The sequence below is a fragment of the Callorhinus ursinus genome, unplaced genomic scaffold, assembly GCF_003265705.2.
Source record: "Callorhinus ursinus isolate GAN/ISIS: 27379988/994484 unplaced genomic scaffold, GSC_fseal_2.0 scaffold1, whole genome shotgun sequence".
Lineage (NCBI taxonomy): Eukaryota > Metazoa > Chordata > Mammalia > Carnivora > Otariidae > Callorhinus > Callorhinus ursinus.
The window spans coordinates 17,336,022-17,350,090 of record NW_027397063.1 but is presented as its reverse complement, the minus strand read 5'-3'; the positions used below and the strand labels follow the sequence as shown (position 1 = coordinate 17,350,090).

At 36.0% G+C, this 14,069-nt stretch overlaps 1 protein-coding gene across 1 annotated transcript in view; it reads right to left on the bottom strand.

Annotated features, from left to right (window-relative positions):
• TMPRSS15 (transmembrane serine protease 15) overlaps window positions 1-10,071 on the bottom strand; it is a 112,790-nt gene extending 102,719 nt beyond the window's left edge. Inside the window, exons 1-3 of the mRNA XM_025885432.2 lie at window positions 9,927-10,071; window positions 6,784-6,914; window positions 6,439-6,506 (exon numbers count right to left, since the gene is read on the bottom strand). Coding sequence (XP_025741217.1) covers window positions 6,439-6,506; window positions 6,784-6,914; window positions 9,927-10,071 — 344 coding nt within the window. The remainder of the gene's footprint in view (window positions 1-6,438; window positions 6,507-6,783; window positions 6,915-9,926) is intronic.
• Window positions 10,072-14,069: the final 3,998 nt, after the last annotated feature.

Genomic DNA, 14,069 nt, shown 5'->3' with positions numbered 1-14,069 from the left:
AAAAGCTTATAGTAGACTATTCTTCTTTGTTGAACATTATTATGTTTACATACGATTGCCGGAACTGCCACTTCCGCCTTGGGACCATGAGACGAGCTATGGTTGACAAGCTAAAGATGGCATAGTGAAGGAAGGAAAGCACCTAAATTCCTGATTATGTGATTGTCATTGTTCCATTGAATTAACCTCTGCTGAAACCTCTAGCTTTCTTGTGATGTCAGGTGATAAGCATTTGTTGGTTGTGGTATTTTTAGTCATGTGTTCTGTTAATTGCAGTTTTAAAAATCCTAAGTGGCATACAACTCCCAAGCTTTATTCCATATTTACTTAAAGAGAAGTTCCAGGAAAGGGAGATTATTCTATTTTTTTGCACCTGATATTGGCCAACAATGTTATTTTAGCAATAAGGAGACTGAGGCTCAGACTAATGTAGATAACTTTGCCCAGAGTTATACAGCTTATTACTATCAGAGATAGGAATGAAATCCAGAGCCTCTCTTTTCCAGATGCATTTTTACATAGCTGCCATTCCCATAGCCCCAACCGTCACTATCAACACCATAGGAGCTATTTGTCAAGAGGAAAGACCATACAACACATTTACTTAGATGCAGGTCCAGGTTTTTATCTTGCAGTGGTACCAGATTTTTATTTCCAAAATAGATAGGGAAAATAGCTAGTTGGGTTTTGGGGGAGGAAGGGATAGATATTTTTTCCCTCCATAATTTTGAGAGATAGAATCTTCTCTTTTCTTTTCCTCTCTTTCTCCCTCTGCCTCTCTCCTTTCTCCTCTCTGACACTCTTCCCCCTCTTCTACTCCCCTCTCACCCCATCCCTCCCCTCTTCTCCTCTTCCCTCTTCTTTTAATTATGTCTCCTTTATGGCCCTTTGCCCCCAAATAGTTAAATCCGCAGTATTAATTATGGACAAAATTAAATACATTTCTCTGTCTTCATATCTACATTTTAACATTATCCTTGGTTGCACAGTAGATAGTTTTAATTCTGATAAAATATCAGTTCTTTCTTTTTCTTTTTTAAAAGATTTATTTATTTGAGAGAGAGAGTGTGTGTGTGTGCAAGCAGTGGTAGGGGCAGAGGGAGAGGGAGAGGGAGAAAAATCCTCAAGAGATTCCCCACTGAGCACAGAGCCCTACAGAGGCTCCATCCCAGACCCTGAGATCATGACCTGAGCTAAAATAGAGTTGGCCACTTAACTGACTGAGTCACCCAGGTGCCCCTCAATTATTTCTTTATGTAATTTTTGACTGAACACTTGCCTTTATTTTATTTGAGTTAGGGGGTGAAGAGGTAAGGCATTTTGGTAGAGAAAGTACAAGTCTGGAATTTTCCTTTGCTGAATTGAAAGTAACTGGACTAGTGCATTCTCAGGCATAAGACATTTTGTATAAAGGATGTAGCTTCTTAGTTGTAAATTTTACATTGCTTTTAATTATTTATACTTTGGAAGGACAAGAATTTCATATTCTATATCCACATACGGTTTTGTTTATTTATTTTTACAAATAACTTCTTGATTTTTTAAGTTATTTTAATTTTTTAAAATTATTTTAATTTTTTAAGTTAATGTAATTTATTTTAATTTCAGTTAGTTAACATATATCACATACAGTTTTATTTTTTAAAATTTCTTTTCTCATTCACTGTAAGTGTTGAGATAAGAGACATATATGTAGAAATCAGGAAAACCATAATAAACATTTGTGTTTCACCTAATGAGAAAGCTCAAGTTATTTGATTAGTTAGATACTGATCTTGATCACTGCTATGAGATTGATTTTATTTATTAAGGTAAGTGGGAATTCTTCCCTTAGGAAAACAACAACAACCACCTAACAATGGCTATTTTCATTTGAAAGTACTTATTTCAGTGGAATATCTGTTTTTTTTTTCTCTTAAAGCAGATAAATTCTATCATTGCACAGAGAGTCTGTGTGTAATAAATCAAAATGTTTCTTATCTCTTATTTTCTTAATGATATTGATAACCTCCAGGGTTGCTGAGTAAACAAAAGTCTTTCCTTTCCTAACTTTGTGACTCATCTGTGCTCAAAGGGCAAAATAAGCTGCATATTGCCACAAAGGATAAACAGCACTTTATTAAAACAATCAACTGCGGGCACCTGGGTGGCTCAGTCGTTAGGCGTCTGCCTTTGGCTCTGGTCTTGATCCCAGGGTCCTGGGATTGAGCCCCACATTGGGCTCCCTGCTCAGCAGAGAGCCTGCTTCTTCCTCTCCCACTCCCCCTGCTTGTGTTCCTGCTCTCGCTGTCTCTGTCAAATAAATAAATAAAATCTTAAAAAAAAAAGAATCAACTGCTAAATGCTCTCTGAGTCAAAGCACTTTCCACAAAGCAGCATAACATAGTGTTCCCAGAGGAGAGCACACTTGCAAGTGGCCACAAATACACACACATGCACACACATGCATACACACACGCACACAATTTAACACACAATCTGGGGGCTGATATTAAGTAATATTTTTAAAAGGAAGAAAGGATACCTTGTTGACTCAGTTTAGTTTTCTGACTGCTCTCATTTGACCATATACCCATGAATATAGTGTGAGGTGAATTAAAATCAATAACCAAAAGGAAAATAGGTATTTTAAAGGATTTTTAGATGTATTTTTCACAGTTGGTGTGGTAGTTAATTGAGAACTCAGTTATTTCTGTTGTCTGATTTTATCAATTGGTGTTTAAAATAGTCTGTAAAGCTAATTAGGAGTCTGCCACTTTATTCTGAGTATGTCATTTTATAAATGATTATTTAAAGTAAACCTAAATGTTTGCTTGTTGCTTTCTTTCCTGCTTCTGAATTTCTTTTCCCACTTTTCTCTTCTCAGTCTCTCAGAGAGCTGAGACCTATAATTTATCTTACAGACATTTTCATGAAATTCCTTTGCATTGCATCTTTCAAAAACTCACTTCTGATTTAAAAGTAGTTCAGCTACAACTGGGCATGAGTATCTCTACACTGATAAAGTGTATTATTTGTAAATCATTATAAAATATATATCAAGGTTTAGCTACTACATTGGTCTTTTAGGTAGCTATAAAGGAGGAGAAAGAAATAATTCCTCAGCTCGAATAATTTACAGTTTCCAATATAGTGATTTTTACCATCTAGAGAAATAAAAGAGCACTTATTAAATATCAAAAAAATGCTGGGGTTTTGATAACCCACCAAGACTGTATATAAAAGTCTATATTCAGCAATTTTTCCCAATCTAGTGAAAATAAAGTTATCCAGCATGTTGTAAACATGTGGATATGAAGAGTTCCATTAGCAAAACTATCCTAATAAACTCTGCAATAGACTGTGCTTTGTATGGATTTCACTGGGCAGAACCCGATATAAGGAGAGGCAAGTACCTGGTGACAAGAGTACGGACATTAAGAAATGTCTAAAACCTTCTTAAGAAATGCTAAAACCTTTGAAAAATCTGAATTAATGCTTTATTTTTTATTTTAAAGATTTATTTATTTACTGGACAGAGAGAGACACAGCAAGAGAGGGAACACAGCAAGAGAGGGAACACAAGCAGGGGAAGCAGGCTTCCCGCTGAGTAGGGAGCTCGATGTGGGGCTCGATCCCAGGGCCCCGAGATCATGACCTGAGCCGAACGAAGGCAGACTCTTAATGACTGAGCCAGCCAGGCACCCTTGAATTAATGCTTTAATGCAGAGCTCTACACTCAATCCTCTACAAAGCTGAAAAAGGAAAACTGGATCCACACACTCCAAAATAGACATCTTGCTTAAAGTGGCAAAAAAAAAGTCTTGTATGCATGTTTTCATCCTCACAGACTGTTGAATAAATATATTAAAAATAGCCTTTTGAGAAAGACAACAACAACAAAAAACAAACAAAAACAACCAAGTATACAAACAGAAACCTTTCCTAAGAGTCCACATGTCTCCTTCCAGTTCTGATATTGAGCCAATGAAAGAGATTTTCAGAGATAATAAGCCCCGGCAAACAAGAGTAGAAGTCTCTGTACGGTAGACAGGCATGAAGACAGTAGGTGAGTATAGAGCTGTCTGGCCATGGGGACCAAGATGTCATGAATATGCCGTGAGATAAAGAATGATAAATATAAGTAGATACATAGATCAGAAAGAAGAAAAATAAAGGAAAGAAAGAAAGAGAATGAGAGAGAGGGAGATTCATCATCTTTTTATTGTTGTTTTCGTGACTTCCACTGATAGGATTAGTTTTGTGCCAACAAGAAATGTCAAGGCCCTGAGTTTTCTTCTGCTCATGAAATAATCCTCGTTTGACCTCGTCCCTGTTTTTCTAAACATGATCTCTGCCTTTGACTTGACCTTCCTTCCCCAGTTTGTCCACTAAGAACTAAGGATTCTTTCACTAATGTCCGTACTCTTGTCAAGAACAGGTACCCAGTGTCTTTGTTGCCAGGCTGTCTGACTCAGCTGTTTGTGATCTGAGGTAGGAGATCAGCCTTTCTGTGTAGTTAGTCATTGCATTTCTCCAATGATCTAGAGTCCCTTATGGCTTCCATTTGTAAAAGGTTAAATGTCAGACTCCTAGGCTTACGTTCCACATCCTCCTGATGTCTCAACACCTTGGTGGACACTCACTGATAGCTAGAAAATATCAATCTGTTTCTCCTTTACTATACATTGCATCCATCTTTACAATCCGTCCTTACAAGCCATTAAAAACCAGTCCAGGTCACCTCCTGTAGGGATGCTTACCTGACACTCTAGCCCCAGTTAGGTTTGTCCCTGACCCGCTCACCTCAGCATCTTGTGCCTGCATATAAGGTAGCAATTGTCATACTATAATATAATCATCAGTTTGTCTCTCTTGTTAGACTATGAGCTCCCTCGGAGCAAAGAATATGTCTTTGATATCTGTATTTCCAGAAATCTAGTTAATGTCTGTCTCAGTGTATGTGTTCTTTATATAAAGTCCTAGAAAATAAACAATCCTTATTCTTGACAAGTCTTGTTGATATATTGAGGACTATGTTAAGTGCTACATGTTTTCTTTAACTCGTCCTACAGATATAACAATAAGTATACTCTTAGTAGGGCTGTAACTTTCTGTTAGAATAGAATTTTAATGAAAAAAACCTAAACTAGCTCTCTGGAAGCATAGGAGTGTCACCTATTCAAGAGTCCCTCAGGTTGGAAACGCGGGTGGTGGAAGGTTTTGCGAAAGATGCAAGACACAGTCTGAGAGGCTTGAGACAAGACTACCTAAGGAGAAGAGAAAAGGGATGCCATTTCTGGTTCAGAAAGAAGGATTGATGTAGCATTTAAGATAGAGATGCATTTATTCTGTAAAAAATTAAGAACTACAACCAGGATCAGTCAGGGCCAAAGAAATAGACATGGTTGAAAATAAGAAATAATTTTCCAGCAACTGAAGTTAGAAACAAATAAAATACATCAGTAACAATGATGCTCACAGCAATGTTGAAAATTGATTCCTAATTTTTATCAGATATCCTTGTATGAAGGAATCTATTTTGAGATGTATGAATCTCTTTCTTTTGTTGGATGACGATGAATTTCCTAGCGAGGCTGTGGGCATTCCAGCCTCAGGCAGGCAAGCAAGGACTAGATGACATCATTTAAAATATTTCCTCTCCAGCATTCTTATGACACAAACTGTATATACAACTTGCCATGGACGTCTAGTAACATTACTACATGATAGATGATGTATGTGTGTTAAATGACAAATCGATAAAAGTAAAATTCATGAATATTCACATTTTATAGGTAGTGACCTAGCATTGTCATCTTCTGTTTTCTGGGGACAACACTGAACACATGTCCTCTTTCCAGTGACTTACAGTGTAAATGGAATGTAATGAGTGAATGTCTTTCACATGTTCAGAGCAAATCACTCTATCTGCATATGCATACATCCAACCTCAGCCCCTTCCATATGTCTCTGCAAGATTTTACTTAGGAGAGAGAAATATTTAACATAAGATAAATTACCCAGAGTAATTATTTGCTACTAGTATGAGAGTTTATGCTGTGCCACTTTTCTCACAAAATCCTTAAAATATGTTGAAAATTTTATTTTATTTTATTTTATTTTTTTTAAAGATTTTATTTATTTATTTGAGAGAGAGAGAGAATGAGAGATAGAGAGCACGAGAGGGAAGAGGGTCAGAGGGAGAAGCAGACTCCCCGCTGAGCAGGGAGCCCGATGCGGGACTCGATCCCGGGACTCCAGGATCATGACCTGAGCCGAAGGCAGTCGCTTAACCAACTGAGCCACCCAGGCGCCCCTGTTGAAAATTTTAAATGTTCCCTTTTCTCCTAACTGTGGGATTCTATAATAGCAAATATTAGTAAATATTAGCAAAAAATCACTATTTTGTGATTCTCTGTTCTTTCTATCAATAGAAAAATTTTGAGCTATACTCACTCAAATTGTAAAATTCTTGAGTTTTTATATTCATTTTTCAGGTTACTTGATTGAAAGATCTCATCCATCTAAAAAAATGAAAGTTTTAAAAAAAATATATTATATTTAAGACAAACTTGTTGAACACTTTAAACAAACTGATCTTTCTGTTCTGTTCGAATTGGATTACAGACAATTTCCTTCTCTGTGGTGATGGGTCTCATACATTTAAGCATCCTGGGCATTTTACATTTATTTACCGATTTTCTCAAAGTAAGAAAATGGGATCTACGTATCTTCTGGCAAGTAGTTAGTGAAACTATGTTTTATGATTTTAAATCAGCTGAAAAAAAGACAGCCTCCTACCATTTGCTGAAGGTCAAAAGCAAGAATTTTGAAATCCACTGAGAGTTTGTCTTGCAAATTAGGATTATATGTTGCTCCAGATGTTATTTTCAATGTCCCTCTGGTTTGGTGACTTTCTCCAAACGCTGCATCTAAATGAATTAATAAGAAATAAAACACTAGAAATGTGAGTTATGAATAAGAGAGAATATGCACATTCCAGTTGATACTCAGATGTAATGTTCTTGCTTCATGTGTTGGTGTGGTAGTTCCTGCTTTTTCTTTGCAGACTTCATATTCCGTCATTAGGTGCATTTTCTGTGTGTGTGTGGCCATGTTGTTGTTTTACAGGATTAAAAATACTCTTCTTTATCCTACTATTTTTTTTCTTTTCTTTGAAATCTAATCCACAGTCTAAGCTTCCAAGTGTTGTTGTTGTTGTTGTTGTTGTTTTTACTACTGAGATTCCTGTTAGAAGATAAGGGATAAACTTTCACCGATTTTGGGAACTGATTGAGGGATTCATGGCGAGAAATAAACCATTAAAAGTTTTTAAAAGTTCTGTAGCTGCTTTCACATACTTCTTGAAAACCTAGCATCCAGGGACACTGTTGGCTTTCTACACGTGCATTGCTGTGAAGGTTTCAGTGTGTGTGTTACTTTGAAACATAGATTTGAAACTACTTCTTTTATTCTAATAATAATAAAGTTGGCATGTACGACCTTTTGTTATTGGAGAAGTTATTGAGAATGCTGCAGAAAGTATATTATCTCAATATAAGAAAATGTAAGGGAAAAGGTAACAAATTGAATATAAACTTGGGTAATAAAATGTGCCATCCAATCTTGCATACTCCCTTTCTCAGAATATCTTTTTTGATATATATTTAAATTTAAAATGAGACTCTTCAACTGAGACACAATGATGAAATCTTTTATAAATGTATTAATAACGATACATAATTCCCATGCTATGGTATGAGAAGATGTTATTTCTCCTTTTCCCAGATGGAGAAATTGGAGCTAAGCTTCATATGAGCTGAGGTGATAAAGTTAATAAGTGACAGATTTGGAATTTGGACATAGGTTTGACACAATTTAGAACCCAGGATCTGTCATAGATGGATGCCAAACTTCCCAGTCCAGAAGGAACATTAGAAATAATATTTTAAGCAATAAACTGGCATGTAGTCTAAACAGTTATCATTGCATAATTGATGAAATATTATCAATTATGCCATTTTATTTGTTTTTAAATACTCAAAATTACATTTAGATTTGCGTATTTAAATGTGAAAGACAAGGAAAGACTGAAGAACTGTCCTGCATTGGAAGAGGCTGACGGAACAGGATAAGTAAATTCTGTGTAGGAATCTGCTTTGGATCCTGAACAGGTAAAGGGCATTAGTAGGAAAACTGGTAAAATGTGAATACAGCGTGTGGTTTGGTTAATAATATTGTACCAATGTTAGTTTCTTGTTTGTGACAACTATACTATGGATATACAAGACACTGACATTAGGGGAAGCTGGGAGGTTATATAGGAACTCTACAATTTTTGCAACATTTTTGTAAGTCTAAAATGATTTTCAATAAAAAATAAAACGGTGTATGAAAGGTAGCATGTCTTATGTCTTCTGGTGTTCTATTAGAGATTTAACTCAACCTTCTTTTTATATTTAGTTGTTCACTATCAAATCATACTAACACTTATAAATATTTACTTTAATTTTACTTACAAAATACCTTTTGTACCTTCACTGAGCATCAAAGATTCCAGTGGACTCTCAAACGATTACATACCCTTCAGGTTATTTGCAGAATTTAAGACTAAAGCAGCCACTCTTCTACAAGTCTAAGCAAACCTCTATATAAAATACCCCAAATCTTCTTTCTCTTGAAAATACATCCCTTGGAGATAACGATAGTATTTAAATGAGATTGTATTGGAATTATTTTATAAAACTATAAAGTACTGATACAAATTTAAAAAGTTACTTAAGGGACTCCTGGGTGGCTCAGTCGTTAAGCGTCTGCCTTTGGCTCAGGTCATGATCCCAGGGTCCTGGGATCGAGCCCCACACAGGCTCCCTGCTCCGCGGGAGGCCGGCTTCTCCCTCTCCCGCTCCCCCTGCTTGTGTTCCCTCTCTCACTGTGTCTCTCTCTGTCAAATAAATAAATAACATCTTAAAAAAAAAGTTACTTAAATTTGTCTCTGATTCCTCACCTCTAGAATGAGGGTAACTATGTGGCACCTGAGTGGCACAGTTGGTTAAGCGACCGACTCTTGGTTTCAGCTCAGGTCATGATCTTGTGGTCATGAGATCCAGCCCTGAGTCGGGGTTCTGGCTCACCCGGGAGCAGAGTCTCCTTAGGATTCTCTCTCTCCCTCTTCCTTTGCCCATCCCGCTGTGCTCTTTTTAACTCCCCCGCTTTCTCTCTCTCTCTTTCTCTCTGAAATAAATAAATAAATCTTTAAAAATAAATAAATAAATAAATAAATAAATAAATAAATAAATAAATAAACACAACGAGGGTAACTGTAACAACTAATTCATAGGTTTGTTGTAACAAGAGAATACATTTGAAGATCTTTGTAAAGCTGCTGGTATAGATAATTTAGCTCTAAATAATAGTTACTTTTCCCCATTTCTATTTATTACAGATTGCTATTCAGGCCGCCTGAGATCTCTCTAAGTCTACAATTACATCCAAGGTCCCTTATATTGTTACAATTAAAATTGTTGGACTAATGAGAAAATGAAAATATTATTCTCCAGAAATAAGCAATATGTTTCCTTTAACCTTGCCTATTTATTGACTTGACCGGTTAACAATGTTTTAATATGTTTATGATTTAAATTGTATCAGAAGGAATCCACAGGCTATGAAAGCTACCTTGTTATACGCTCAAACTAAAAACTTACTTAACACTTTATTTTAAAAACTTAGTGTCATGCTTGAATTCTGAATTAAATTCTAAATTATATACAAGCTAATTTTCCAATATTCTATGAAGTGAACTGCAGAAAGTATCTGAATGCAACATAGATATCTTGTCATGAAAGCATAGCAATGAATAAAATGTATTGGCAGGAGAACTGAGATTAGAGTGGGCATGTTCATCTGGGAAATGCCTCAGTAGCCAAAGCCATGGGACTTACCTCTTTCTGATTCCTTGATTGCCAGCCAGGACACTGCAAATAATCCAGCACAGACAACCACCAATAAGACAAAGAGAGATGCAAGCAGGACCTCATAGGTGCTGAGAGAATGGTGCCTTAAAGCTTTACTTCTTTTTGACACCATTTTTGGCTTTTGAAAGTATGTATGCTAATCTAAGAACTGTAAAAGAATGTAGACCCCTCAACCGACTAGAGATCAAATCCTCTCAAGTTGTCAAGGATTTGTAAAGCAACCACATAAGTCTACCCTAGTGTTACTAGTCAGCGTAAATGAGTTTAGCAACATCATGTCTCTATATGTTAAATAGCTTAAAAAGGGTGGTTAATCTTTAAGAAGATATTAATGAGTAAAGATATGCCCAGAGTTATAAATATGAATCACCTGAACCATTTGTTGAGGTGAATGAAATTAAATGCATGTTGTAAATAAAAATGACACTTTATCATTTCGGGAACTATTAAGAAAAATGTGAAATTCATGGCAAACAAATTAGTCATTAGGCACATGAACTTGATATTTGTAGAGAGTTTCTAACAGATCAACCTTCTACCTTCTGACTCAGGTCATTATTAAGGCATTTGTCCTGTTCTACATAGGTGTAGACATTCTAAAAATAACTTTTATGTACAGGTATATATAAAGCCCAACATATATATTAATAAGTGTCTCTCTCTCTCTCCCCCACCCTCATTCTCCTTCCCTTCCTCCATCCCTCTTCCTCTGTGAGTGTGTGTATATATGTTTATGTGTATACACATATACGTGTTTCCTATTGAAATAATCACAGATTTTGTAATCTTCATTATATCACCCATGTGAAGTCATGCAATGTAAAGTCGTATTGATTTAACTTAAAGGAAAGTCTACTATAACAAGGCATCACATGTCTACTTTTTATAGCCTTGTATGGTTACCAATGAATGGAGTAGCTACTGAGAGAGGAAAAAAAAAAACTTTCTATTTTAAGGAAGTATTCTGGGTGAGGAAGACTTTGCTCAATTGTCCTGAACTTTATCTTTTTAAACATGCTAATTGTAACAAGAGAACAGGTTAGAGAACAGGTCAACTGTAGACCTATACTTTATGGGAAAATCAAGACTGTTTTCTGATAGTTAAAGAACAGTTCATCATTGGAACGTCCATGTTTTGCATATGCAATGAATCTAGAATTGAAAATTAATAAAATCAAACCCATTCTGAAGTAAACCAGTTTGCCTCTTGTTATGGTAAGTGAAACTGGCCAGAGATAAGGAAGTCCTTGATCAGAGGGCTTCAATGCACTGAAATTGTGGCATATTATAATTGGCTGCAATAAGCATTAATCACTTCTACTTTTCTTTCTTCTTCTTTACTCTTGAAAGAAGAGAATTGTATGTTCTACTCTGAAATCCTTGTTGATAAAAAGTAGGATATAAATAATTAAGTGCATGTCATGGAATACACTTATATATATATATATATTTTTTTTTTATTTGAGAGAGAGAGAGAATGAGAGATAGAGAGCACGAGAGGGAAGAGGGTCAGAGGGAGAAACAGACTCCCTGCTGAGCAGGGAGTCCGATGTGGGACTCGATCCTGGGACTCCGGGATCATGACCTGAGCCGAAGGCAGTCGCTTAACCAACTGAGCCACCCAGGCGCCCTACATTTATATTTTTTATTTAACTGAAATTAATACCAACTATATTGCTATACACCCTTTAAAATCTGCATGGAGTGAGAGATATTACTGAGGGAGTTGGGACAGGTTCATTTTACTTTTATTCTAGGAGATTATTCTAATAATAGGCCAGACCCTTCACTAAAGTTGGAGCCTGAAGAGTGATCCATGAATTTGGGGAGCCAAAAAGTTGGAAGTAAAATTGCTGTTTTCTGCATTACAGCTGATGCAGATGCAATTGCTTTTCAGAAAATCAAGTAGAACTTTGTTATATTTCTTTGGACTTTATTATCTAAGGGAGGGAGAAGTGAACACAATGAGTTCACATGCTCTGCTCCAAGCACAGGGTAAAGATATATTAAATATAAGATTGAAAACCAAAAATTATATACTTAGATTCAGAACTGAAATCAGCATTCATATTATACATTCTCCTCAAATTATATGCTTTCAGTAATTATACTTTCAAATAAGTGGGAGAATAGTTTTCTTTAAAAGAGACAATGATATCTGAAGGATAGACTAAAATAAGACAAACAGGTCGATATGAAAAAGAATAAATCAAATGTCTTAAAATTTAAAAAATTACTAAAATAAAATGGAATTTTCCTGATACGGTAAAACGGAATTACCAGATAATAAAACTCATTACAGAGTTATAATAATAAAGAGTGTGTGAAATGGGTCCAGAAGTAGAAAAATATCTCAGTGGAATAGAATAAAGAGCCCACAAACAACTTGACTCAGATATGGAAACTTCATGGATCAAAAAAAGATAGTGTTGCTAATTATACGTGAGGAAAGGATGGTTGTCTAATAAATGATGCTGGGTTAGCTGGTTATCCCTCTCAGGATAATAAAATTAGATCCTTACCTCATGCCATAAACAAAAATAAATTTCAGGTGAATTGATTATACATAAAAAAGTATAGAAAAAATTTGAAGAAAATGTAAAAAGATGTCTTCCTGATAATAGAGAGCTGGAGGAGTTTAAAAAACAAACAAGCCAGGAAGGAGAATACTAATAAACTGAGCCAAAAACAACACCAATTTTTTAAAAAAGATTTTATTTATTTACTTAAGAGAGAGAGAATGAGCAGGGGGAGGGGCGAGGGACAAGCCAGACTCCCCGCTGAGCGAGGAGCCAGCCCCCCCCCCCCTGGGGTGGAGGAGGAAGCTCAGTGCCAGGACCCTGAGACATGACCTGAGTGGAAATCAGACACTTAACTGAGTAAGCCACCCAGGCGCCCGAGCAACACTGACTTTCTTTTCAAAGCAAAGAATATCAAAAACAAAGTAAAAATCATACTAGAAGATGTTTTATTTTCTTCTTCTTCTTCTTCTTCTTCTTTTTTTTTTTTTTTACTGTGTATGTTTTATTGTGGCTACAACAGAACAGAATTGAGGCAAAGATTTTATAAGAATTTCTCAAATTTATTTGGGGGACCACCTAAGGAAAGTCCATGAGAGGAGCTGGGAAGTGGAAAGGGGGGGAAATAAAGCCAATAAAGGCTTTTATGTATAATCAAATCATTTACCACCATGCAGTCAGGAACATAATCCTGCTGGGGATCGTGTGAGACAACCTAGGGGGCTTCAGTTGTATTTGTATTGTGCTAATTCTCTTAAGATTTTTGAAATAAATTAATAAACCATTAATGACAGAGCTAGATGATTAGGACATATGAGTTAATACTATTCTGCATTTTGCCATTTTATAGAAAAGGGAAGCATGTGATTGAAGTTCCTGTGATATTTTCTTCTTTATTAAATGCTCATTAAATTTTTGAAACTTTATGCATAGAGTTTCCTACTTCAGAAATGTAGAAGTTACAGAAAAGCTCCTCCCCCCTTAATGTAAGTCTTTGAATATCTATGGGAGTGTAAAACATTTATTTTAAACGTACACTTACGATATTTAACCATAAAAGCTAAGATGATCTAGATGAAGCATAGGTATAATATGTTTGGGATGGCAAATAGGAGACTATACAGCTCTGGCTAAGTAAGCATCACTAATACTCTTTTTTTAAAAATTTTTTTATTGTTATGTTAATCACCATACATTATATCATTAGTTTTTAATGTAGTGTTCCATGATTCATTGTTTGTGCATAATACCCAGTGCTCCACGCAGAATGTGCCCTCTTTAATACCGATCACCAGGCTAACCCATCCCCCCCCCTCCCCTCTAGAACCCTCAGTTTGTTTTTCAGAGTCCATCATCTCTCATGGTTCATCTCCCCCTCTGATTCCACCCCTTCATTCTTCCCCTCCTGCTATCTTCTTCTGTTTTTTTTTCTTAACATATATTGCATTATTTGTTTCAGAGGTACAGATCTGTGATTCAACAGTCTTGCACAATTCACAGCGCTCATCATAGCACATACACTCCCCAATGTCTATCACCCAGCCACCCCGTCCCTCCCACCCCCACCACTCCAGCAACCTTCAGTTTGTTT